This window comes from Rhea pennata, chromosome 2 (genome assembly GCF_028389875.1).
Source record: "Rhea pennata isolate bPtePen1 chromosome 2, bPtePen1.pri, whole genome shotgun sequence".
NCBI classification, from domain to species: Eukaryota; Metazoa; Chordata; class Aves; order Rheiformes; family Rheidae; genus Rhea; species Rhea pennata.
In genome coordinates this window covers 159,925,798-159,953,351 of record NC_084664.1, presented here as the reverse complement: position 1 = coordinate 159,953,351, position 27,554 = coordinate 159,925,798, and the positions used below count along the sequence as shown (strand labels likewise).

At 40.8% G+C, this 27,554-nt stretch overlaps 1 protein-coding gene across 18 annotated transcripts in view; it reads left to right on the top strand.

The window, feature by feature from the left end:
• PTK2 (protein tyrosine kinase 2) overlaps positions 1-27,554 on the top strand; it is a 187,424-nt gene that overhangs the window by 114,654 nt on the left and 45,216 nt on the right. For all 18 annotated transcript variants that reach the window (XM_062570687.1, XM_062570686.1, XM_062570682.1 and 15 more), the window contains 9 exons: positions 1,037-1,116; positions 2,172-2,234; positions 7,061-7,115; positions 9,710-9,850; positions 10,558-10,635; positions 11,665-11,772; positions 13,375-13,492; positions 20,678-20,708; positions 22,293-22,345. In XM_062570687.1, the coding sequence (XP_062426671.1) occupies positions 1,037-1,116; positions 2,172-2,234; positions 7,061-7,115; positions 9,710-9,850; positions 10,558-10,635; positions 11,665-11,772; positions 13,375-13,492; positions 20,678-20,708; positions 22,293-22,345 (727 nt within the window). The remainder of the gene's footprint in view (positions 1-1,036; positions 1,117-2,171; positions 2,235-7,060; positions 7,116-9,709; positions 9,851-10,557; positions 10,636-11,664; positions 11,773-13,374; positions 13,493-20,677; positions 20,709-22,292; positions 22,346-27,554) is intronic.

Here is a 27,554-nt window from a genome sequence, read left to right as displayed (position 1 = left end):
TCCATGACCGCACAGCATTAGACACCGTTTTGCACCTGATGCTGAAGAGTAGGACACCAGAGCCGCCCAGCAAAGGTCTCTGCAGTGCCCTCCTTGCTGAGGCCTGCAGGTGACCTGCATGCGTCCATGCGTCTGCTGCAACTCATAACCAGGCAGCTGGGAGGTAGATGTGTTGTAGATACGCATAATACCCGTGATCGTATAGCTGACTGCTGTCTCTGGTGTATACACCATCGCTGTTTCACATGACATAGTAATTTTTAAACAGTAAGCTTTATGAAGAGAAAAAATATATTAATGCTTAGTTTTTTAATAATTTGTATATAACTTTCTTAATTTGTGCTGTCACGGGGAGTACAAATTGACTATTTATTTCTATATGCATGTATAAATTCCAGACTACGTGGTGCTGACAGACAGTTGTTTCAGTCTTTGACTTCTGTCTCTGTAATTAGTGTTTGTTTAGAGTTGAAGTGAGAAAGATTGAAAACTGTTTTCTCAAAATACTGAGTACCCGGTAAGTCCAAATGCAAGAAACTTTTTCCTGAAGTTGCAGCTGTTGCAATAATTCACATTCTCACCCTTGCAGAGTTTATTGTATTTCTTCCTCCACGTCTTTCAGGAACAAATTAAAATTTTTCATGCAGTGTCTGAGTAGGAAAGTCTCAGGGATTTGCCGCTTTGCAGCGCAGGGCTGGATGCAGCTGCTGCATTGCAGGGGGAGGAAGGCTGTGGCGCCAGCGAACGTAGCAACACACGGATTTCCGATTTAGTAAAACACAGCAAAGCTGACACAGGTGAGGAAGATGGTACCAAGTTCACTGCAGCTGCAATGGGTTTCTCGCAAAAACGCAGCTCGTTTATGGAGATATGCAGAACTATACTTCTTTCTCTTCTTGCACTGTAATTAGTTACCCCTCCCCACAAAAATTAAACCCAGAGAAAGACATATTTCTTCCAAAGTTGCTTGATATTTTGCTTTAAAACAACACTGACCTGACCTTTCTGTGATGCAAACCTGCTTCTTTTGCTGTAGGTGAAAAATGACTATATGTTAGAAATAGCAGATCAAGTGGACCAGGAAATTGCTTTGAAACTAGGTTGCCTTGAAATCCGGTAAGATGATAATTTCATTTATTATTCAATGTTTTTCTGACTGAATTTATACTTTAATTTTGAAACTCTTTAGTTCATAGATTTTTAATCAGTATAGCTGAATAGTACCCTAAAAAACCTTTTTGCTATAAAGTAGTGTGAAGAGAACCTGATTATATTGCAAGCAGTTTCTAGTGATTTTTAAATTAAAATTAGTGTTAAAATTGTTATTAACTGCCTCTTGATACTGCCTTTTTGGTGAATTTTTCATTTGAATAATTCAAAGCCCTGTAAAGTACAGTGAAGTGTAGTAAAAGGAAAATAAATCTAAGGTGTGAGCAAACAGTCTTGTCGTTGTGCATCTCTATATGCTGCAGCTGAAGAATGTAATTAAAGATAAATGCTGCTACATCTTCTGTCTGCATTTCCTCAGTTTTTCATGTGCTATTTTAAAAAGTTTTTTTCACTAAACGGGTAAATGAACAAATGGTTCAGGAAAGGTAAAGCATCAAAAAATGTTTTTGCCTTTTTAACTTTTTCAGCATTCTTGTCAGCTGTATAGACAGCTGGAAAGTAAAGATAAGTTTGTCGGGTTAAGGGGTCCTTGCGAGAGCTCTCATCACAGCCCTTGCAGTGCCCGTTTTGGTTTTGCTAATTTACGGAGGTTTGGATTAAAACATTAAAACTTGTGTTGTTGCTCGTCGCTGCCCCTTCCTCTGGCGCTCGCTGTTCGCCCGCACAAACACTAGTGCTGGCGCAGAGGAGGGACGGGGGGTTGGAGGTAGGAAGGGGCTGCTGAACGGCAGGTTGAACCGCTTCTCGCAGTGGTTTCTGCTGGGAAAAGCGGTCCTGGGAGCGCACGATCGGTATCGGGCTTTGTCTCGTGTCCAGAGTCGTGTTGTGAACTAAAAATCTAGTCTGTCGAGGTAGGATAATAACGTTGTAATATATAACTGAATTCATTCTGCACATGGTTTCTAACAGTAAGTCGTTGAAAGATTTGAATATATTAATGCTGTAATGTTAGGTTGGAACATCCAATAATTGTTGCTTTCAACTGTTTTTCCTGACTTCAGGAGATCCTACGGAGAGATGAGAGGCAATGCATTAGAAAAGAAGTCCAACTATGAAGTGTTAGAGTAAGTATTGCACTCTAGCTTGAGGTTTGAACTGTTTCTTTACCAGGAATGTTAAATTTGGCTCAATAAAAGAAAGTTTCTGTTGCCATCTTGTATTTCTTGAAGCCTGTTGAGATCTTCCAAGTATATTTTAAATGAGATCTTCCAAGTATATTTTAAATAAGAAAAGGATAAGGAAACCTTTCAAAGTATAAAGGTAGAGAAAGCCTGTTTAACTCTGGCCAAGGGAAATAAGGTTGCAGTTAAATGTTGCTGATGAGGATTATTACTGTGATTTTTTTCAATTTTGCTCGTGCTTATGGGATCATCAAATCAAGTTTTAAGGTGATTTTGTTTCTAAATTATGTTCTGTGCATCATTTCATTCATCAGTTGTGACTAATCTGTGGTAAAGTTTAAGTTACTTGAAATGTTTATGGTATCATTTTTCCTTTATTTGTTAAATATGTGGTTTTACTGAATTGTTATCTTGCAATTAACCCATTTATTAGGTATGTATGTACCACAAGTTTCAAGAAGTTCAAGAAGCGTCCTTATACTGAAACTATTTTGGCTGCTTTATCATGTTGTATATTAGATGGCTTTAATCCAGGCAGTCCAAAGTACTTGAGAAGTTTTGCAGATTGAAGATTGGTTTTACTTGTGTTAATTTAGTGGAGCAGAGTGTCTACACATATTCCAGGGAGTTGTGCTTCGCTGCTAATTATCTTTCTGAAAATACACTGTACAGTGTAATGCAAAACTAGGAGAAAGGGTTGGTATAGCAGTAAACTCTTGATCTTTTTTTCCCCCTTTTTTTGTAAAATAAAACAAGTATACTAACTTGGAGGTGGAAATTGGAGTAGTTTGGAGGTACAATACCAGATCATTGTAAAGGATGAATAAATTTATAAGCACTTTTGAGGAAAACCACATAATTTTGATGAGTAACATTGAATTTTGGCAATCACCTACTTAAAAGGCTACAAAGTTTTCACCCTTCCAGTGCTCCCCTAGGAAGTTTCCGTATCTTCAGAATCGTTGCTGCAGATGCAATATGCTACTTGAGCAGCCTTTAAAAGGACATTATTCTACAGCATTTAATGTAGACAGTTCATGCCATTCTTAGCTCTAACATTGCCTCTTCTGGGTTATTCTGGGCAAAACTGGTTAGTCATAAACTTTGAAAAGCAGCCTCTGAGCCTACCAAATTTGTCCATTTTATTTTAATATTTTGGAGGAGGATGCAGCTCATGTACTGCCCTTTGGATTTTGCCTGGACTTTTGTGTGGTTGGAATCTGTCTTTAGTGGGAGATATTCCAGACTGAACATGACAGAGACAACTTTTAGGGTTAAAAACCTAATTTTCTTGCACCTTTTTAAATGGAAAGTAACATTGACTTCAACACTTAATCAGTTAATTTAGAAGAACAACGTGGATTTTATGTAGTGCTCCCGTAGCTGCACAAAATTCCTGGTTAAGAATGCACATAAGTAAATGAGAAAGGGATAATAAAAATGAGCAGAGTGAACAGAGAGAAAAGGGCAATATAAAAAGGATATGAAAGGAGAGTGGCCTGAAATTCTCATGTCGTGTCATCCCCTTTAAAAGCAGAGAGGTTGTGAGATTAATGACGACCTGTTGGTGATTCACCTTGGATTTAGAAGGTGCCTTAAAACAAATGAAAATAATGCAAACAAGAAAAGGCGAGGTTACAATTTACATGTATTTCATCCAGAACTTCGGAAAGAAAGAAGACTTCAGTCACTTACTGGTCAACCTTTGAAGTAGAAGCATTTGTAATTAGGTTAATAATTTTGAAAACTTTGAGGTGAAACAAGGTTCATAGCAGATGACACGAAATGTTAATTAAGAATTTTAGTGGATAAGAGAGTCTTTAGGACTCCGAGGGGGGGTTGCTCCCAGTTTAACAATGACTTGTTCACAATACAGACATTTTCCAAGCAGCATCTGTTTTGGCAGGTAGGAAATGAATTGCTGCTGTGAAAGACAAGGACAAAAAGAAGCAAAACTATAATGTGCAAAATGTAACAACTTAGTGCCATGCAGAACTGGACAAGTAGAATTGTGCATTTCAAGGTTTGCTGTTTGTTCTGGGGTTTGAGTTTGTTTTGTTTTGGTTTGGTTTTTTGAGAAGCAAAATATATTTTTATGGGATTCTGCTGGGAGAGGCAAAGGATAAAAGCACCTCAAACTAGCTGTAGATAATTACAGGCTAGTAAGAGCCTGCAAAAAGTGCTAGTAATCCCCAAAACGCGCTCATTTGATTTTACCACCTTAACAGCCTGCAGGGGGTTTCTTGAACAAGTCACATTTCTTTTTCTAGTGAGGCTTTTTGTGTCTTTTCCTGCTTGTCTTTTTGGGTAGCGTAGTTACATCGTGAGACACTTAACCAGCTGAGTGCAATTGTAGAAAGCACTTTTTTGCACTTGGCGTGATTGCTTCTCGCCTGTCTTTGTCTGTCTGATGTATATTCATCTTTGATCAGATTTTCATATAAAACCAAATCTGGATGGGAAAGGGTGGCTAGAATTAAGCTACTAAGTAGCCTTTAATAGTTGGGTCTTCAGACAATGAAAGGAGATATTTTTCGTAATGAATATGAAGCCTTTTAGCATAGAGCAAGGATAATTACAAGTACAAAAATGGGAGCTATATGAAGAAGCAGCTGCATCCACAGGATTGGAAAAGCATATTAAATCTATTAAGCTATCCTAATGCTACTTTTTTTGATACAACTTTGAGATAAAAAGTAGAAATAAGGGTGAATGTTGCCTAAAGCTGCTTAATCATTATATAACAAGCTGTATCATCTCTCTGTAGTTGGTATTTTATTAATCCTATGGAAGTTCATACGTGAAAAATATAAAATTTTACATATAAATATGAGTAGGATGGAATAGATTAAGGTAAATATAAAGCTTTTAGCTTTGTGAACCAAGATCTAGCTGCTAATTACTGGCAATCAGAAAATAGGTGTCCAAGTCCTTAATCTGGAGCACCGAGTTTGTCTTTTTCCTGAGCTGGCCATTTTTTACCCATGCGACGCATCTGAGGCTGGAAAAGGAGGAGTTTGCGGGGTCGCGCGGCTAAGCCCGCGTCGCACGCTGCCGAACGTAAAAGTAGGAAACGCCGTGTCTCGACGAACGCGGTTAAGAGCCGTCGTTCGTTGTGGTCTGCGCCAGGGTTCCCGGTGGGTTCGCTGCTCGGTTTTGAAAGCACTCTGCCTTTCTCAAATGCTTAGCGTTGAGCTCACGCAGTCCTTGTCGAAGTGTCTTTGCGGGTTATTTAAATGGTAATAGCCTGTTAGATTTCTTTAACTACGTGGGATGATAAACCGCGTAGAATTTGCATTTGAGAAGAAACGCATCAAAGGGCTTAACAGTTACGGAAGTTTTATAATCTTTTTCAGCTTACTGTCATTGCACATATGCCAGTGTTCACTGCTGTGCGTGAGCACCCTGCTTCTCGTGGTTGAGGGTGTTTTTAGTATGTTTTGTGAAATTGTATACTACTGTTTTTTAAAGAGTTTTAAAAATAGCATGTTTTATTATTATTATTATTAGATTGAATTTAATGTTGCTTTTTCTTTTATGCCTTTGGTAGCAGTGAATATATACTGCATTTATCACGTTGGCTAACAGCTTTTCGTTCTTTGTTGAATGTTTCAATTCCAGTTTTATTTCTGTTTATGTGCAAAGCATGCAGTAATGGAAAGTTTTCTTTCTTTCATACTTGTTTTGGCAGTAGAAAAGGACGTAACCTCTTGACCAAACAAAAAAAAATTGTCGGTAACGCCTCCGACAAGGCAACAATAAAAATAATTTTCTTATTTAATTTTTTTCTTACAATTTTTCCTCTATCTTATGGAGACTTTATGCTAACAGCTATGCATCTAGTTTGTGCTCATGCAATATTTGATATACCTGGCTGTACAGCGAGCTTCTCCTGCGCTAACGCCTCTGGCAGCTTTGCTGCCATCTGCTTTCTTTCTTAAAACTAACATCAGTTGCAGTGGTACAGATATTTGTCACACAGAAGCTAGGTGAAGCATGTTTCAGCCAAGAAAATGTTTAAACTGTGTGGCTTTGGTTTTCAAACTGGGGCTGGCAACCCTGTTTTGAAACGTGAAATTGTGAGCTTGATGTGATGCAGCTTGCAGGAGTGGGGCTTGCAGACAGGATTAGGATCCTGCCTTGTGGATGCAAGAAGTGAGGTTGCTTTCGATAGAAGCTGGGAATTCAAAAGTTAGGTTGTAAATATGAAGAAAAGCGATGGTGGAGATCGCTCCAAAATGTTCACTGTCGTACTGCAAAGGGTAAAGCGGCGGTCGGCATTGCTTTGAGGTGATACCGTGAGATCCCCCCCTTACACTGTGCTTTGTAATCCGCTCTAATAACAGGTGTTTATTAGAATTTACAGTTTTTATATTGTTCCTTTCTCGGATGACTGCATGAGTAAGAATTTTGTTTTTTCAGTTTTCTTCAAATTAATGAAACATGCACAATTAACAGTTTTTCTTCTCAGGACTTCTCTGTGCCCAAGCCAACATGTAAAGTCCCCCCCCATGTATCTACGTTACACAGTAGATACCTGCTGTAAATGCAGTATCCTTTAGATTAGAAGATAGTGCCATAGCACATTTGCTGTGGACTAGCTAAGGTCAGCGTTTTAATGGTACTGTGTTTGCAAATCTGAGCTCATCGTGGACTTTACTACGGAAATCATAATTGTATTGGATGCATTCGCTAAAAGAAAACACCCTGAAGAACAGCAGCATCATACCTCCCACTTTTCGTTAATGATGTGTGTGTTTCTGTTGCAGGAAAGATGTTGGCTTAAGACGTTTTTTTCCGAAGAGTTTGCTAGATTCAGTAAAGGTAATTATAATTCCAGTTAGTTGTGTACTACTGAAAAAAAATGTCCTTCACACAGCTGAAAAGCGCACGACTGATTTCGCTGTAAGTGAATTGCAGCGCAGTTCTGTCCCAATGAAAAAAATTCCAAAACAATCTAACAAATTGGTAAGATACAGATCCCCCAGTTAAACAACAGACGTGCAACCTGGAAAGAAAGAACTAAGGTGAAGAAAACGGCATACTTTTAGTGACAACTCGATAAACCGAATTCTGCTTTCCTTGCTCACAACTGTATGCAGCTGTCACTCAAGGAAGATTTCTAGCAGTTTCCACTCGTGTTAGTCGTGGTTAGATTACAAATTTTAATCGGGTCTTGCTTCCACTGAAGTCTGTACGTTCCCTGAGTAAAAAAAAAATGCAGATTTTTCTCAACATACTAGGAAGAAGGGGTTAAGAGTTGTCACTAAGTAGTTTTACAACTGTAGTGATCTTGATATTAAAATCATAGTAAAGTCTCTGCTGTTCATATGGAAGTAAAATATCATAAATTTGTATTTTAGAGCTGATTTTGGTAAGCAAGGACAGTTCTGTGGAGGATTTAGGAAGAGAGTTTAAGTTACATGCGGAGAGTTAATCGTTGTGATTTGAATGGAAGGGTAAATAGAAAAGGTCTCTCTTGAAGGGGGTTTTGTTTCAAAATACTTCTTTAAAAAAACTAACAGAGATGAGTGAATATGGTAATTGCTGTTCATTTTAATTTAAGGAATTATCTAGGCCTGTTCTGCTCTGCCAGATGCGCAAATTGTGGTGAAGGGCTCCTCACCTAGACAAACAACAGCTACCTCGAAACAGAGAAAGCCGCTCTTTAGAAATCAGGAAACCGAATAGGAGAAGTAGCAAGAATTACCAGAAAGTCAAGCTGAGCTGAAGCCTATAGTAATAAAAAGAGCTGGAGATATCAAAAGAAAAAAAATACAGGAAAGGAAAATGCTGCTGCTTTTCAGTGAAAATGAAGGACTTATTAAACATAATCCAGGATTGGCTCAAGTAATTAAGTGACTCTCTTGCTCTGTGAAGGATGATGGTGTTTAGCTGGCGGGCAAAGGATGCACATGGCAAGTTTTTTTAGTGAGTAATTTAACGTCAACCTTGTGCACTCAACCGAGATTTTTTTCAGCTTGTTTTTCATCTGCTCCGGGCAGGAGCGGTCCAGAGCTGATCGTGCAGTAGGTGAACGTGCAGTACCGCTGCATCGCTGCTGTTAGAGTCGGACCCTTCTCTGAATGCTCATTCCTGAAGTTCCTGGCTAATTTGAGCCCTTAATGTACTTTGAAGGGTTACTAAAAATGAATGCATAAACAGAGGGCAAGCACGAACGACGGAAGAGGAGGTTTATGTCGGTTTGCGTAGTGCCGGGGGCTGTCGTAGGCGTCCTGGAAGGACGAGGTGCTTTAAGGCTGGTACAGTAGGGAAGTGAGGTATGTTTTTTTTAGAGGAGTAATGATCTTTCCTGTCCTAACCTTGACATACTGCAAAAATAAACCTGTTTTTTACCTTCTGTCATTCTTAGTTGGCAAATGCATGAGAAAGAGGGTACTTATTTTTTTTACACCCCATCAAGCTGCATTAGATGCAACTCAAGCTTTGGCAAAGGGGAGAAAGAACAGCTGTGCATGCGGCTTTGGCATTTTGGCGTTACATGATGTAAATAGTGGTGAAAGACAGTGAATCAGTTGGCTCGATGCACAGCACACATATGCTCTTGATTAGGACACAGCAGAGGAGCTACTGCGCTTTTGCTGGCAGCGTCTGGATGAATCCTGGCACCTAGGCACAGGGTGTTTACGAGAGATCCTTGATGCCTCGCTCGGTTTTGCCCGAAGCATGTGTAATCTGGGGCTGGCCCAGTCTCTGTCCCACTGCCCCACATGTGGGGGCTGTTGGTAGGACAACCTGGGCTGCTCTGCTTAGTAGTTGTTTCCGTCCTGGAAACAATTAATAAAATGATAAGCAGTATAATTAACATATGCAACTTCTATATTTAAATGTTTGCTTTCAGTTGATTTGAATTCACTATTTTAATTTCATTTATTTATACGGCAGGTATTTTGCATCTTCTCGAACTCTGAGAGTTCAGTATGTTACAGATAATCTGTGATATTTGCTCACAGAGCATGAGACACAGCTGCAGCTGAGGATTAATCTTACCGCATAAGAGGATAATGTATGATGACAAACAAAATTAAGACCTAGTATGAAGGTACAGGTTGCTGGTTGCAGTGTTTTTTCTATTGGTAGACAATTAAGAAAGTAGGAGAAATGGAGAATTTAGAAAAAACAATTTCTGCAAAAGTTAGCATGTTGACTTATGTTGCAGTTTAACTGAAACTGTTTCCCAGGTATTCCTGCTGTAATGTATAGCAGAAAAAAATTTGTTGTCAAGCAGAGGTTTGAAGGCAGTAGTTTGTTGTCCATGTTGCAAAGCTTTTTTTTTTTTTCCTTGAGAGCTCTCTGCTGTGTTTCATTAAAGAAACTGTTGTTAAGATACACAGTCACTGATACTTCTAATATACATAGAATGAAAATAATTCATCTTTAAACTTCTTAATACACAGGCCAAAACACTACGAAAATTAATCCAGCAAACATTTCGACAATTTGCCAACCTCAATAGAGAAGAAAGTATTTTGAAGTTCTTTGAGATCCTCTCTCCGGTGTACAGATTTGACAAGGAATGCTTCAAGTGTGCTCTCGGTGTAAGTACGGGATGGGGGCAGCAGCATACGTGCTGTACGTTAGCAGTCTGATAGGCTTTGCTTAGTCCTGCGGTTAATTGCCTGCTTAGTTCATGCTTTGATTTTGAGAAGAGCCCTTGGATTCCATTAACAACACAATATATTGACTGATTGATTATATTCCCAGTATTCTCAGATGAGTGTCAGAAAAAGGAACGTTCATTAGTAGAGTAGGGATTGTGCTTTAGTAGCTATTTGTATTGGTGTTAAAACCTGGTTTCCACGGAAATGAGACTGCTGTGCTTCTATCTGTCTATAAATCCTCCTCTCGTACCTTTTAATCTCCACCAATTTCAAAACGATTTGGCAGCGGGCCTTGAATCTACAAACTCCGTGAAAATAGACACTCGAGTAGATACTAAAACATGAATGTGGACATCCACGGGGAGAAAAGAGGAAACGTAGGAACTCACTTCCCATGTGGACCCAAGATAAAATACATTGAAACTCACTCTAGTACCACACATCTCCAAGAAACCAGACCTCAGTAGTTTTGCTGCTTATTGAATTACTTGATCTTAATAAATTTTTAAATGTTTGAAGAATTTAGAAGCTTCTAGAGGTTAATTACTAAAGACTGTAATGATAACATTAGAGGACAGTGTTCCATGACGTTTTCTTCTCTTACTATTGAAATTCTGCACCGTCTTCCTCCTTCAATCCTGAAGTCGAGCTGGATTATATCGGTGGAGCTGGCAATCGGCCCGGAAGAAGGAATCAGTTACCTTACGGACAAGGGCGCTAATGTAAGCCTACTCCTGGTTTCCTCTCTCAGTTAGAGCCTTAACAAGCTATCAAGTCTGCCGTGGCCTGTTGTGAATTGAACTTTACACAAAGGGGATGGAAGGGCTAATCCTTGAGTTAAACTCAGAACAGCCAGGAAATTCAGAGTAAAAAGCTTATTCGGGCATTAACTCGTGATGTGGGATGGGAGTAAACACGACGGGGTTAAGTGGAGAGACAGTGTCAGCCTCAGTACTGAATTTTCCAGCTTTTGTACCCATTGAAGCACTCACGTAAGGAACCAAAGTATTAGTGGTGCCTGATTTTAACAGTGAAACATGCAAGTTACTCTAAATTATCCTGGCTTGCCTGAGGGATACTATTTAAATAAATAACTTGTTTAATCAATTAGTGTTTAGCACTGGCCATACAGCCATTGCTGGTTCATAATGCACTTTACATTATTCTCCTAACAACCTTGTACTTTTGCCTGCTATTGACTGCATTACAACTTTCTTTTAACCATGGACATGTTCAGGAAGTCTGTTAAGACCAATTCTGCTAATAACAAAACATTTGGGAGCTTTACAGCCATGATTCAAGTTGAGCAATATTTCCAGCTTTTGTTGAAACTAATTCATAGGTAGTGAAGAAATCTGGAGATCAGGAATATGTAGTCAGCTAAGAATATGCCTTTTAAAGCAGTCTGGAGGTTATAGAAGTATTCTGAGTGCAGATACCATGTGATTGACCTGTTGAGTTTTCTATCTTGACCCCAAAGAGGTTGTTTCTGCTGCGTACTTAGCGTGTGCTTAGTGTTACTCAACAGTGACCTCTGAAGGCACACTTGGTGCTTGGTTTAATTTTGCAAATACTTGCAAATGCTGTTACCCAAATCCCAAAGAAATTGTAGAAGGAGACAAAGGAACAGACTCTCTACAGTGTGAGTTGGAGATCAAAGTCTGCCTATATTTTTGCAACTTTAGGAGTAAAGTCAAACTATTTTGCTATAATTTTGAATTTTCTCCACTTTTTCCATTGCCTTTCTGCAGCCGACTCACCTAGCGGATTTTAATCAAGTGCAGACTATTCAGTATTCAAATAGTGAAGACAAGGACAGAAAAGGAATGTTACAGCTCAAGATAGCAGGTGCACCTGAGGTACAGTATTGATAGTTGTGATAAACCTATTTACCTTGATTTTCCTAAAAAATGGAATTAGCATCGTCTTAATGAAGATATTCTGTATATTATACTTATGTTCTTGTCTGCAACTTCACTCTGGATTTTTCTACTGTTAGTGTAGTTATGATAAATGTATTATTCTAGAAGTATGTCTTACATTTATACATATAAGAAGAATATTTATCACCGTTTTTAGCCAACAACTGTATAAGTATACCTACCTTTACCAGAGATTGAAGCCTCCAGAAATTAATCTTTGTTTTTTTTCTATTTTTTTCTCACTGCTGTGAAGTTTTTTGTACATAGAGATAGCCTGAAGCCATACAGAGAATAAACGGTATGGCAGAAACATCTAATAGCTTTTCCTCTAATTTCCTTTTTATCAAGCATCTTGCCTAATCCAGTTATAAGCATTTTTGAGCATGGAACTGCCTGACTATATGAGGATACTGCCATGGCCAAAGACTTTAGTTATTGCTAAACTCTGTAGCTTCTTCTATAATACAGCCGGTGAATTATATTTAAGCGTATTTTGGGTTCCAAGCATTCTGTATAGTTATTCCACTTTTCTTGTTATTTAAGGGAGAATGAAAGATGATTATGAGTAGTCATAATCATTATGCTAGTCAGATATTTTCATATTTAAAATAGATTTGTAGCTCGTTTGATTCTTGTATACTCTAATTTTTATTAGAGAAGTTTAATTAAGAAATATTAGCTCTTAAGTGCAACTTTCTAGTAATAGCATGTATATGATGCTTTAAACTGAAGTGGATACTGAGGAGCTTCACTTTTGTGAAAGAAGAAAATAGGGAATATTACATGGGGACAGAGTTGGAAATAGAATTAGCTTTTATTTGCTGGAAAACAGTCTCTGCGACAGAAAAGGATAGAGGGTAATTTGGCAAACATGTGCAGGGGAGGATGAGTGTTGATACTATTAACGTAAATAGTTTGCCTGTATGACTGTCTCTCTTCCGCTTCCCCGCTTCTCCACTCTCCAACTCTTTTTAATGTTAAACTGTTTTTAAGTTGAAGAGATTACTTTTGAGGGCACAGAATGAATTGCTATGAAAGTGTGGAAAACGCAGAAAGAAAGCTATCACCTGGATATCACCTGTTTTAGGGAATAAGCAGCTTTTACAGAATTGTCATGATAGTGGCCACAAAAATTATAGCGATTTTAGTAAACCGTTGTTGGCTGAAAGTTTGACCAGGAAACCAGTTGATGAGCCCAGATCAATCTTACATTTGCGTTGAAGGTTTTATCAGCTTTGCTTTCTGACCTCATTATTTAAATTTGCTAAACAGAAGGTAAAGAAAGCAGATTAGGACTGGCAGACCACTTCCAAAATACTAGGGATGTTGCGGTGTATGGGAATGGCACCTTGCAGGTTGTGGTGCCAGCAAAGTGCAAATAATGTTTTACAATCTGATAGCTCTTCACTTATCCATCTGCTTCTGTTTACTGTTTGCAAATGTGGGTGAAGTTCTGATGCAGTGATGCAGCTGTTCTGCTCCGCGTTTGCAGCTACAATAATACCTCTTTGTTGGTGCCTTGTTTTTCCCCTTCTTTAGCCTCTGACAGTGACAGCACCATCCTTAACCATTGCAGAGAACATGGCTGACCTGATAGACGGATATTGCCGCCTGGTGAACGGAGCCACACAGTCTTTTATTATCAGGCCACAGAAAGGTAAGGAGAGGATTCGTCCGGGAGGAAACACATCATTTGGTACCTGCTACCCTCTGCTAGGTCATTAGTTGCTATCTGCTGATAGAGTGTTTGAAACTGGAATAGAAGACTCAAGGTAGGAGCAAAATCCTCGCTTGGAGACTGCCGTCTTTCTTGGAGGAAACTGAAGGTGTTTTTGTAGAGGCAGATAATAAATGCTGTTCCATAGAAAATTTTTTATGACGGTAATTCAGACCTTTTTCCAGGAGTCAGTGCTTTTATGCTATTTTTAAACTTAACTAGCAGAAGTAAGAAAATTGTAATTAAAGACTCTCCTAACAAAGCAACGTTACCTTGAAAAGTGATTCCCAGTATCTGAGTGGTAATTCAGCGACATCAGTCAGAATGAATTTGGATAAGATTTTAACAATTGATAATTTTTGAAAAATTCCATCTTCCTCTCAGATATGTAAAACATCTCCTTTTTTATCTTGTAATCTGTGGTAGATGGCTGATGAATGTTTCTCATGAAACAGAATTAAAGTAAAGCAAGTATTTTGTGGAGCTGATCAGTTGTTTTTGCAGCAGGCCACAATTCGGTAGCAGTGAGACTAGGGCGTGGATACAGCTAGCTTTAAAGAGAGAATTGTAATTAGATTTTGTTAGAAAAATTTCAACTTTCAGCAAGACTTAAATTATTGAAAAATACTGAAGCAAAGCTGCTTAAAACTGGAAATTTCTGCCCTTTATTCATCTTCACTTGTGGAATGAATGCAGCATTTTTGGCTCCTAAAACAAGGGATAAACTATTCCCTTCTTTCGCATTTGTAGTACAAGAGATAGTGCATGCATCATCCCAGAAAGATGCTAAAGCACTGATACCATCGTTGATGAGTTGGATTACTCAGCTGAACACTTTATTCAATACTGGAAAATTAGCTGTGTTGGCTACTCTTCCCGTTTGCACAAAAGAATTCTGTTAAACATAAGTACAAAAGTGGACAGTTTATTGGTTGTGATATGAAGTGGAAGCTCTACAATCTGAAGTCCCCTTTTAGCCATGTTTTTGCTTTTTTGTCCCACTTTTTTTTCCAATTTGTGTTCCAATTTGTGGTGTTCCCAGTGTGTTGTTCCGGATGGGTAATACTGACGTGGTTTGGGTCTTTCACAGGTCCATAATTAGCATCCTGCTTGTGCATGGCTCTGAAATCTGCTTGTACCCTTCTGTTAACAAAAAAAAAACAACAAAAATTGGTCGTTCAGTAACGAAGCAATGTGACTTTAGGGTGTTAGGCATTTTGATAGCACTTAATAATTGCTTAAATTATTCTGAAATCTGAACATTTCTGTTTCTTATTTCTGACTCTAACATGTACCGCTAACTTTTAGCTTTAGCATTAGTCGTGCAACCTTATCTCCATGTAACAGCAAATCTTGCCTCTGCTACACAAATTCCACTCTGCTAGCCAAACTAGTGCGCTGCTCAGTGGGGCTGGACCGTTGGCACCAAAGCTCAACACCAAAAAAAGGATAAGCTAGCATCAGTGATAAGGCTAGCTTACTGCTCCTTTAAAATTAAATTGGCACCGCAGCCCCAGATTTTTCATTTCGCTGGTCTGGTCTGTACCTTCAAGTGATTATCTTTTATGCCTGCTCTCATTTTGAAAAATAATCACCATTCCTTTCCTCTTGTGAAAAATGATGGTTTGAGGTTTGTTGCCGCTCTCTTTGTTTTCTCTCCAAGCTTTATTCCAGTAGCCCACAGCGATTCAGATCGACAGTTTGCCGACTTGAACTTAAGTAGCTGAAATTGAGCTTTTAACTTCCCTATATCCTAGCATTTCACCTCTCCCTACCTCTCAGTCATCCTAGGTTGATGGAGAGTTGCATCACTGTGACGCTGTCATCCTCTGCCCTCTCTTCAGAGGCACACGTGTTGGCTATGGCCAATTCCTGCCACTTCTGTGTAGGTGGTACTTCAGAGATTTGGTCTGTTTAGTCTGCCTTGCCAGTGCTCAATCAGCTTGTTCCTCAGTTACTAGAATGGCTTGCTTTTCACATAAATGCTCTTAACTACCCAAAGTGCCATTGCTGTTTTCTTTCTGGGTGATTATTGCATTTCTACCTCTCTCAATAGCAACCACAGGGCCATAAAAGCCTTCATCATCGAGCCTTATCTCTGTTCACCTAATCTGCAGGCTTCCAGCGCTGCACTGCGCTCCAGGCGCCTGGATTTCCGTTTCTCTGCCAAGCCCTGCTCTGCTTTCCTCTGTGCTATTCCTGCGCAAGCAAAGAATCGACTCCCAGTCAAAATCTGTACAAAAATCACCGTGTTCTCCTTAATTTCCAGCCTCTTCCGTGACTGTCACTTTGACAGGCACCTTCTTACAGTATTTGCTTTCCAAATTATTTCAGTCAGATGGGAACACAGTTTACATTGTGGTAAATCAAAATACGTGAGAGCTCTTCTCGCGTGTCCTCAGTCACGCATAGCCATTTTTTTTTTAACTCAGTGGACAACTGGGTAGAATGTGATCTAGAAAGAACAGCATGTGCTTTTACGTGGATGTAGTTAGGAATATATTTTGACTTTGTAACTACAAAAGGACTGATGAACAGTTCTCATTTTACTTGGTATATAAGCTGCAAATGGCTGAGTACCACCTTGGGAGATACTACCTGAAGTGATTGATTTATATCTGTTTTTCACTGGGTTTTATATATACACATACATTAAAAGAAATACATATATATTTCTATCTCTATATAAAAACATATAAATATATATAGGTGTATATATATGCTTACTTTTCTCGCATTTCCCCTGTTCCTGGGGCATAGCTCTGACAGCAGTAAGGTGGATGTGGTCCTGGCAGCTGGGCAATGCTAATTCTTGCAGGAGTCAGATCGCTGCTCAGGAGCGGTGCGGGGTGCTCCTACCTTTCGCCGGGCAGAGCAGGCTGCTGCCGCCGCTCTCGCGCCGCGGCAGCCCGGCGGGTAAGGGCCAGCGCTGTTCGCTGCGTGGAAGTGCATCGCTCTGCTGCTTCTGGCAGTTTACAAGTACTCTTGGATGTCACTGTTATTTGGAGTTTGCAAACGGGAGCATTGCAAGGAAAAGGAGCCCAGTTTTGACAGCTCTTGTTAGACCCATTGAAGCCAGGCTCTTTTCCTTCAAATTTTTATCACGAAAGGTAAAATAAAATCAATTACGCCCTTTGTGTCTGTTAAGGGACGGCAAAAATGGAGATCATAGAATCACAGAATCAGAAAGGTTGGAAGTCACCTACAGCATGTTAGACAGGGTTGCATCCAGGCGGGCCTTGAAGATCTCCAGAGAAGGAGACTCCACAACCTCTCTGGGCAACCTGTGCCAGGGCTCCGTCACTCTCACAGGGAAGAAATTCCCCCTCACGGTCAGGCAGAACTTCCTGTGCTTCAGTTTCTGCCCATTGCCTCTTGTCCTGTCATGTGGGACAACTGAAAAGAGTTTGTCCCCGTGCTCCTGACACCCTCCCTTCAGGTACTTATACACATTGATAAGTTCCCCAGTAAGTCTTCTCTTCCCCAGGCTAAACAGGCCGAGCTCTCGCAGCCATTCCTGATAGGGAATGATCAGGAGTTACGTGATTTTAATTATATTGAAACCTTAAGTTTTGCCCCCCCTCTTTTTTTAACATCTGAAAATTAAACTTTCATTTAACTTGACCTGGAGTCTCTCTTTTCTCTGTCCCTGTCCATCGTTTCCTTGCACTGCTTTCCAGCCACCCTCAAATCCTTGTGCCTCTATCACACTCTACAAATCTTTTTTCCCTCCCTGTGCATGCTGCCTTTTTCTGCTTCCACCATGCTCCTTTGTTCCAAGACCAGCAGAAACCTTCTCAGGTATGGAGCCCTCAGTCTGTGATCATTTATTGCTTATCCATTCCCACAACTACTGATTCTTCCTGGTGTCAGCTGTGGTCTGCTTTTTCCATCCTTGCCTTGTGTGGCTACAGTTGAAAATAAGTCAACTTTTCAAAATTTGAGCAAAATGAAACACAAATAGGTGCAATAAGAGAATGTTAACCAAACCACAAGAAACTGAAAATTTGGGAAATGCTTACTTAGTTTCGGTTCCATCTTGCATCATGTATGTTATTACTCATTAGCTATTTATCACTGCTCCACTTATTTCTCAAAACCACTTCTATTCACATTCTCCTTATCTCATAAAATGCATGGAATGGGCCCACTTTAAGATGAAATCAGTATTTTTTAGTAAAAGAGATGTTGTTCAGTAAGTGAAGCAGAGACTCGCAGGAACAGAGTGGGAGATCTCATGGTTAGGGCAATTTAATCCTGCCCTGGAAAATTAGATCCTGTCTTCCTCTCTCTTCGAGAGGTCCTTTTTGATACTCAGCAAGTTTAATAATGTGTATTTAGTGTGTCATGGAGCTACGTAGTGAACAACAGGGAAAAATATTTGGAATAGCTGGTTACTAACAGAGCACCAGCTATTTTGGTTTAAAAATATGGAAACAATGAAGTTTAACTTTGCAATTTAGTAGCATTCTTCTGACATAGAGGTTTGTACAGGTGTATCATTTCTTAAGCCTTTAAAAGTAACAGGCAGCAAGTATTTTTTATCGGTGACACACACTTGATTCTTCAGCACCTTCTGAACCAGTAATCCACTGCCAAATCTAGGAAAGATACTGGAATATGGACTAGCACGCAGGACACTTTCACAATAATTACTGCTGGGATAGAGCTCAGGTGAGACCTAAAGTTCTTGAGTCTTATTCACAACCCCACAGAGGCTTGCACGGTAGCAGGCAAAACTTCTGTGCCTTCTTCTCCAAGCTTGATGCCTTTGGCTCCATCCAGCTTGAATCTGCCCCAGCTGATCTCTCTCTTTTGGGTTCTCCTCTCTTCCCCCTACTCATCTTTTTAGTGCTAGGCATCTTCAAGCTTCTGATCTCATGCTTGTCGCACTGTGCCGCCTTGCAGGATCTTTGCCTTTGATTTCTTTCCCAAAAGGTCTTGGTTCTGCTCACATTTCATGGTACCTTTCTTGCCTTCCTCCTGCTTCTTGTATCATCTTGCTGTCCTTTGTCTGTCCCCCAGTTTCAGGTCCTTGTTCTAGTTACCTTGCCTAGCTACTCACGGTTATCTCCCAAATTGCAGTTTTTCCTTACATTTGCCTTCCTTGCTGTATCTTCCTTTTGAATCCCCAGTGTGACCTTGAGGTGCCCCTCTCTTATCCTTTGTACAGTTAAGTTGAACTTCTTTCTGCTCTACACTTTTAAGTACAATTGCCTGTCTTTTTCCTTCAGTCTTTTTTTTGGGGGGTGGGGAGAGGATTCCAGTGTCCAAACACACTAGGAAAAATGTGTCTTTGTGGCCCTGGGCCGATTTTGGAGCATGTGTGTTTGCCCCGTAGGCAGGGAGCATGTGGAGGTCTGCTTAATAGCTTGAAGAGATGGAGCATGTTCAGTTACTTGCACGTACACTTTGGTCAGCGGAGAGCACACTCGGTTGCTTTGTGGGCATGGTGCATGTGCGCTTTTTCATGTGTGAAAGCTTTAAGGGGATTAAGGAGCATATGCTTTAGCTACGTGGTGCATGTTCAGTTTGTCACCCAGGAGCTGGTAGGAGCTGGAAAATGCTGGTTCATGGAGAACGCTGCTAGGTGCAGCTTGGCCACCGTTAGAGGCTTGGGCATCCTCACTGAAGAGGAAATGCTTTCAGTGTAGTTGCAAGGCTGCGTTAGTGCTCTGCTGAGCATGCCTGCATTGCAATGGTTCAGCCTGCCCCCCCCCCCCCCCAAAAGAAAAATTGATAGCTTGATCAAAATTAGGCAAACTTTCATTGAGATGATAAAAGGAAACATTCTGGTACAAGCAGCACCTCTTATCAAATTACAGTGCTTCAAATCATAGAGGCTCAGGCAATTTCCAAAAATAAAATATATGGATTTTCCTTTTCTTTAATACTGTAAGGTCTGAACTCTTCCTAAAAATAAGCCAGCCAGCCCAGGGCAGAAATTCAGCATCGAAACCATTGACCTGCTTGGTAAAAGTACAGCAATGTTGTAGGAAACTGAAAATGGATGTTAATGACCTAACAGGCAGTGCTATTAGCATCTTTCATCTTTGAAACTTTATTGCAAATATACTTAAAACAAACCTATGTTGGTGAGCACAGCTATGTCGCTAAAACTTTGGGTAACAAAATAAGTGTAACAAAATCCTGTGTTTTGCCATGTAGAGCACCATCACGTCATTAGTGAGCATTTCTCCACTCTGTCCGAGAGCACACAAAGATGAGATTTCTTTTATAAGCTCTGGAAATTTCAGGAATTTAGATGTAGGAGAAAAAAAGCCCCTGGAATTTACAAGAATTTGTGAAAACAGTATATAGTGCAGTTTTCCATTTGCTCTCAGGTTGCTTCATCAGTGCTCCTGTGACTTAGAGATATATGTCTGTTCTAGTTGCCCATTTCTCTCCTTCACTGCTTAATTTCAGTTTACCAAAACTTGTCAGTGGCTTTAGTAAAGGCTTAGTAATTTCCCCATCATCCTCTCCCACATGGACGCTCATCATCAGCGTCTCATCATCAGGAGAAACAACAATTTTAATTATTTACATCCAAGCATTTATACACAATATCATTATCAAAGACAGTTACACTGGCAGAGGATTTGCAAATAGTTTACAAAACGCTAAATTCGTCTCTGGCTATTAAGCATTACTATTTTACAGTGTAAATCAGATGTGAAATTGGTATAATATGTTACATGAGTGAATGATTTATATTAGATGTCTTGTCAGAAGTTCAAGTTGACTTAAGTAATTTTATTTATGTTAGTACTTAGCGCATATTGGAGATAAAGGAGAAACATTCACCAGTAGCGAGGTGAGATACTGTCATGCCTTGTGCAGGTGATCTATCAGAGTTAAATTGTTATGAATAAAGAAGGAGGTTTATATATTTTGGGTACGTTTTTCTTAGGTAAGATTTTGTCAGAAGATCTATATCACTGATTAGAAGATGTGTTGATATGCTGCTCATGACATAAGTTTAGAACAGTCTTTTGAATCAACATAGTTTGCCTGAGAGATTGTGATAATTAATATTTCATGCATGTATCTATTGCACATTGAAAAAGGCTATTTGGAAACTTTATTAAAAAATTTAATCCTGTTTTCTTCCTCTTCACACAGAAGGTGAAAGAGCTTTACCATCAATACCAAAGTAAGTTTTACACTTTCATTTTTCATATATTAAAAATTCGTGAAAAATAGTTCTGCTTTTGACATCTTGGGACTTTCTATATGTGCTTAATTTTTGTTACTGCTTTTGGAGCCTAGAAGAAGAGCAGGTGGTCATAGCAGACCGTGGGACATAAAGGACTGACAGACTCATCAATTATAAAGATACTAGATACAAAACCTAAGGAAAAAAGATACCTAATGTGTAGATTGGCAATAGTGAAAGCAGGATGTTTTGGATAGAGACTGAACTGGGATGCAGGCTATTTATTTTAAGTCCATGAGTAAATTTAATTATAGAAGAAATGCTAAACAGTTTTTGAATGGTGAATTCAGCCTCTCTGTGAGTACATCTACAGTGCTGTTCTGCCTTTTTGTCTCTTTTCTCTGCTTATATGAAATAGAGAACAAACTTCTATCATAGATCTGTCCTATCTCCGTTCTTAATAGCACTTGCATAATTGGACCGATCTAAATTTGGACCTCTAAATTCAACTGTAATAAAGAATAGTATTTAACATAGCAAATATTTTAGCCTATTTTTAAAAAAGATACTTAAGTACCAAAATAGTTCTCTAATAACAGCTGTGGATGTGTAGAGAATGCTAATCTGTGTCACACAAACGAATTTGGGTTTTCTCTGGCTATTTTTATGGTGACGCTGTGTTCAGGGTATGGCGACACTTGCAGGCAGGTGGCAGAGGAATGCTCTTTTGTCGAACAAAAGTACTAGCCAACATCATGTGACATCTGGAGAAACTTGCTTCTGACAGATGAAATTTCAAACTTCTCAAAGCGTGGAAGCGTACTATTCTTTTGCTTTCTTACCATTAAAGTTTTGTGTGCATGTGTATAAGGAAAAAAAGTTGTTCAAAGAATTTGTTGGAGTGTATCTTTTACTAATGATCTTCCATAGGTAAAATAAATCCAATTTCAATTGATTTCCTTCGTTTACTTGGCATATAACTCAATTTAAATGTGTTTTTTTACAGGATAAGTTATCCAACAGGCAAAAACTCAATTCATTCATCCAGAAGTATTACATATAAAAAGCACAGTATTTGGTGTATAGCTCTGTTTTAGATATGCTTTTTATCTCCAATATTTGCTACAGAAAGCAGATAAAAAAATTGCATGCATTGACATGCACTACTTGATATTAAAAACTCCCTTTGAACTGTTTAGAAATACCAAGCATTGGCCTCAGTAAGGTGATGCGCGTATTTCCTGATGCATGCATTTCCAAAAATAATAATTTGCCTAGTCAGTGCATTTAATTTTTAAGTGTACTGTGAATTTATGTGCCTATTAAAGCAGTCCTTGTGAAACATTCCCTCCGCTCTTGCTCCCCCAGCTGGCCTGGGAAATGGTAGATTCCTGGTTTGGTTTTTTTTTTTTTTTTTTTTTTTTTTTTCCTTAGTTTTCTCCCCGTCAAAGCGGGCAGCTGTGGAAAATGCCTTGGCCCTGCGAGTAGGTGCAGTGGGTGCCCTGCTAGCGGGCACCCGCGGGCTGCGTGGCGGTGAGCAGTAATGTACAGCATTCAGCAATTTCAACCGCTCTTTTACAGGCTGGCCAACAACGAGAAGCAGGGAGTCAGGTCGCACACGGTCTCCGTGTCAGGTAAGGATCCTTAAGGAAAACGATATAAAAAAAAGAGAAAGAAAACAGTGAGCCTCGCCAGCGGCTGTCCGGGCAGCTTCCCGCGCGCCGCTGGAGCTCGCGGCTTGTCCCAAGACCGTAGCGGGGTCCCTTTGGGCTGGGATCGGCAAAGGGAGGCGTTCGGCAGCTATCCCTCTCCGTCACGCCGCTTGCGAGCACAGCCGTCTCCGTGCAGGGAAGCTGGTCATTAATATTTCCACCGAGTTTTGTAATGACATGTTATTTTTTAGCATATTCTTTTATATATATATATATATATATATATATATATATGTTCATATATTTACACTGTATCTTAAGTTGCTTTGAATATGTGGCCATCTGTAATGCGGTTGCAAAGGAGCTGCTTAATACAAGGGAAAATAGGCAATTAAATATTAATGGTCCCTTTTCTGAAGGAGGAAACTCAACAGCTAATTTTGTGTAGTTGCTGCAGAGATCAAAGTGTGGTTGCATTTTTCCTACTGAAAGTCACTGAAGTTAATTGAAGGGTGAGGATGTGAGGTATTATATGTTGTTTTTATAGACTATGGGGCTTCTAAGATTTCTGTTTGGGGTTACTGTATTTTTTTTGTTTGTTTTTGAAGTTTTTTACTTGACAGTGAACATTTTTCTTTTGCAGAGTCTGAAAACAAATCCTTCTGAGGGACTCAGTGTCTGTCTTAGTAGGAATATGTTTCTGAATCCTTATATATAATGTTTATAAAGGAGATTCTCTGTGCAAAAGGGTACCAGTATTCTGACATTCCCCTATAGATGTTTACAGTATTTGGCCACAAGCCTCAGGAATCATTTTTGTGACCAAAATAAGAGTGCCCACTCTTGACTTACAACCCCACCGTAACATTTACGTGACTAATTAGTTGCACGTGTTGCGAAAACTTGCCCATTTCGCACAAGAAGGAGAGAAGACGGACTGATGTTCATTTGATTCCCTGCTTTTTATGTTCCTCTCCCCACCCTTGTCCTTTTTTAAAGACAGTTAAGATTCAGCTCTTGGCAGAACAAGGCCAACGAATGTTGTGCAAGGAAATAAGGGAGAGGATCTGGCATTCAGATGTTCACCTAGCCGCAGAGGTGTAACAGAGCTTTGCAGGTACAGTTACCTCTCGGAGTCGAATAGCAGCTCGTGTTGCTTCAGGACCTACCAGCAAGCTTGGGGACCCAGTAGTGGACACGCAGGAAAAGCACGTTCGCTCTTGGTTTACCTGCATGGGTCCTTGTAGCTGTCAGGAAGAGTGGAAATTGCTTACGTGATGAGGGCAGTGCTTTCTAATTGCTCACGCAGAACAGCTTATCTTCAGGGGAAAAAGAAGCCATGCTTCCTTGCCACCCTGTCCATTTTTCTAAGAAACCTGATATACTGTCATTATTGAAAAAGTTATAGTAATAAATGATTCTTCATCTTGTTACAATCCTTCAAGATCCTTTATTGCAGTCTCTTTGCAAATTCAGTCTGTCATTGCCTGATGCATTTTATCCTGAGTTAGCGTTGTGTCTTGGGGCACAACCTTGCCTCTTCTGCTGTAGCAGCACTTGGTGCTTAGTGCAAGGAACTTAATGCCACGTAACTCTGGAGGTTAGGGTCTCACGTAAAGAGGAATGGTTGCCAGTGAGAGCTTCGCTGGGGAACCAGCCTTTGGATACAACATCCAGCAAAGTAGGAGAGAGACAAAAGCAGCAGCTTTTGAAATTAGCGCTGCGGACTTGCTGGTTATCCCAAGCAAATGTCCGGGAAGCTGTAAGGGACAAAGCTGCCTCATGACGACATAGGCAAAACAGGCAGCGAATGGCCCTCTTTTTCTTTCCGATACCAAACATCAAAACCAGTTACGTATTTTTCTTGTATTGTAGGGAGGTTTTATATCTTTCCACAATGAAATCATTGTGCTTGATGCTTGTTTTTTATACCGTGTTACAAACCACTGGAAATGCTGACACAAGACTGGAACGATTCGAGTCATTGCATCTATTATTCAGTCTAAGTTTGCTCTTCCTTTTAATAAGGGTATGTGGGACACCATTTTTTTTCTGGCTTAAATTTATTTGAAGTGCATCAAGTGTGGCATGGTCATTGTGCATTGAATTTCTATCATAGAAATAGTCATTTGATAAATGTTGTCCCTGGAGGGTGCTTTCGTTAAGAATTGCAGTCCCTGAAGGTATGGACTTGTTTCAAATGAAGTAATACTTCATGTAGATCCAAGGAAGTGTCACGCCTGCTGATGCCTGGAACCCATACCCCCGTATCGGATGATGGAGGCAACGAATGCATGTGATGTTGGGTTAACCCGAGAGGGACAGGGCAGCAGAGCCGGAGAGCTGCCAGCATCCAGCCCAAAGATGGCTGTGGGTGATGCTCCCTCAGTTTGGAGAACAAGAGCTTCTCTCTGGTGACATTGAAATGGCTTGGAGCAAGGGGCTTCCAATAAGATGAGCCTTACTGACAGCTGTAGTGTCCTCCAGGCCTTCAGTGGAGCTGAAATCATAAATTATCTCCACTGTTTGTTTGCAGTGAGATTGCAGTTCTTTGTACAGGCTTCCCCCAGTGCTAAAGCTTAATAGCAAAAATCTGAGCTGAGTGTTTGGCAGAAAAAAGAAGCAGTTGGACGTATTTGTAGTTTTAACACTATTAGTTTGAAAGGAAGGTTCCCAAGTGAGTTCTCCCCCACCAAAATTTGGAACCGGCAATAGATCAAAACCAGTGTGGAGAATGGTTTGGTCTAGAAGTTCAGGTATTTGTCTGAAGTTTTAGAGGTTTGCCTGTTAATCAGCCTGTTAGTGAAAGATTTCTGGACTTTCTTTCGGACATATTTATTAACGCGGCTTGAAAAATTTCTAGCCTAGTGAAATGAAAACTTATTCTTTGCAAATATTTTGATATGCCAAGGCATACAAAGGTACAGAGTTTTCAGAACCAGAAGTTTTTTACTCTACCCTCAAACAAAGACCTTTTCAAACTAGTGAAGGGTGGAGTTGGGTCCAGAAATCCAGAGCATCAGATCGCGGGACCCAGGAGCCACAGCTCCCCTGGCTCTGTGTCACTGAACCTTGTCTTACCACGTACCTGTTACTGCCTGCCTCTTTTTCCATTTCTTCTTGTGCTGTTTGTCTGTCTTGCCTGTTGAAATCATACGTTCCTTGCGACAAGCACCATCTTTCATCATGTGCTAATAAGACGCCTACCAGGTTTCCCCCAGATTTCTAAGCAGAGTAATAGTGTTTATCCCTCAAAACTTGTTCTGTTGCTTGGGTGTGTGTGTTTATACAAACGTATAAATAAAACACAATTAAATTTGAGTTGGATTTCAGATTTCTTTGGTATAGATCTGATGTTTTGGCTTAAGTTACTTTGACTCACCAGAAGTGACTGGTGCTCTAAATAAGTTAGATAGTTCCAGCTTTTATGCCCTTCTCCCTCTACATCCATCTTTACGTTAAAAAAAGAAGTCTTTGTACTTAGCAAGAATATACATTTGGGCAATGGTGAGGCTCAGCTACTTGCTGTGTACTTGAAACCAAGATAAAACACATCTAATTTGCAAGAAATAACATACCAGTTTACTGTAATTTTATTGACTAGGTTTCATGCTGTTTTGCTTGGAGCCTTTATTAAAGTGCTCTGCTCTGGTCTGCAGGACCTCGCTCGGCCAGCAGTGTGCTTTGAAGTAGCAAACACTGGCCGTAGTGAGGTGATGCACGTATTCCCTGATGCATGCGTTTCCAAAAATAATAATTTACCCAGTCAATTACGTGTTATGATACGTTCTTCATAAAATGAAATCCATAAAGCCGTAGTTTGCTCTCTCCCTTTTCACACAAACTCCTTCTAACATAGAGTTCCTTGATTTCTCCCCCCACCCCCATCTCCCTCCCTTCTGTAAATATGACCAGGAAGAATAAACACCGTACGCTGGCACGCTCTGGCCGGCCTCGGCGCCTCCTTTGCGCTGAAGAGCCCCGTGGCCGCAAGCGCTTCCACTGGTGGCTTTGCCGAAGCTCGTGTTACGCGCGGAGCTGCAGACTACGACGCTTCGGGCCCGTTCGTTTGGGAGCGCAACGAGCAATCGCGGTTGGCGTTGGGATGGGCCGGGCCGGGCGGATAAAATAAAAATTTGCTTGTCCTCCCGTTCCCTGGTGACCCGACTGCTGTTAGTAACGCAAATAGCGTTTCTAACTTCAAGTCGGGAGGAACGGCAGTAAGCGCGTCGCCAGTGTTACGGCCTAGGTTGCTACTCGTGCTGGTGCCGCCATTGCCCCCCACCCAGAGAAGAAAACCCCAAAGTCTTGGTTGCTCCTGGTGACCCCCGAGACGCTCGGCTGCGTCCTGTGCCTTGGGGCTGCCCGGTGACATGCCCCGGGCAGGAGAAGGCGCCCTCCTGGAGCAAGCCAGCTGGTGGGACCCGAAGGATTTTAGCCTGCGGGAAAGGCCGGCTTCTTAGCCCGCTTCCCGTTTCTGCCGAGGGGTCATCACCTTAGGGTAGCACTGAAATCCCATCCCGCCAGCGAGCCGCCGCTGGGGGCCCCGAGGCAGCCGAGGGTTCCCCTCGGAGGCGCTGCTTGGGAGCGGGTCCTCAGCGTCGGGGAACCGCCGTCTCGTTCCTGCCATCCAGCTTGCAAACTTAGAGACACTCGGCAGACGGTTTCGCTTTCGAAGGAGATTGGAGGTGATGCATCTCGGAGAGGTTTCCAGCGGCTTAGAAGAAGGGAAGCGTAGCAGGAGCCAACTCAAAATGCAGCCGACAGCGGGGAGAAAAATGCCACGTCAGCTCAGCTGCTCACAATGTTGCAGCTCAGAGTGAAACGAGGGCGATGTCAGCCTCCAAAAGGGCCTGAACGGCGCCAAGCGAGCACGGAAAGACGGACAAGGTTTTCCGGAAGCGGTGCTGCTGGCGAAGCGCACTGTGCACTCTGGTCGATGAGGGCGGTGCGCAAGCCGAAGGTCCACGCGGCGCTCCACACTGAAGGTCCGCGTGGCTCCCGCACCCCAGCTCCCTTCAGAGAAGTCAGTAGGGAAAAAGGGTCCTTTGCCTGGGGTTTGAAAAGTGGTATTTGGGGTTTTTTGGACATGCTTATTTTATCAAGTCGCTTCAAAAAGACAGTGCTGAAAAGTGCAAGTAAGCAATTTTTAAGAAGAGAAATGTATCTGGAGTGCTCGTGAGGGCCTCCA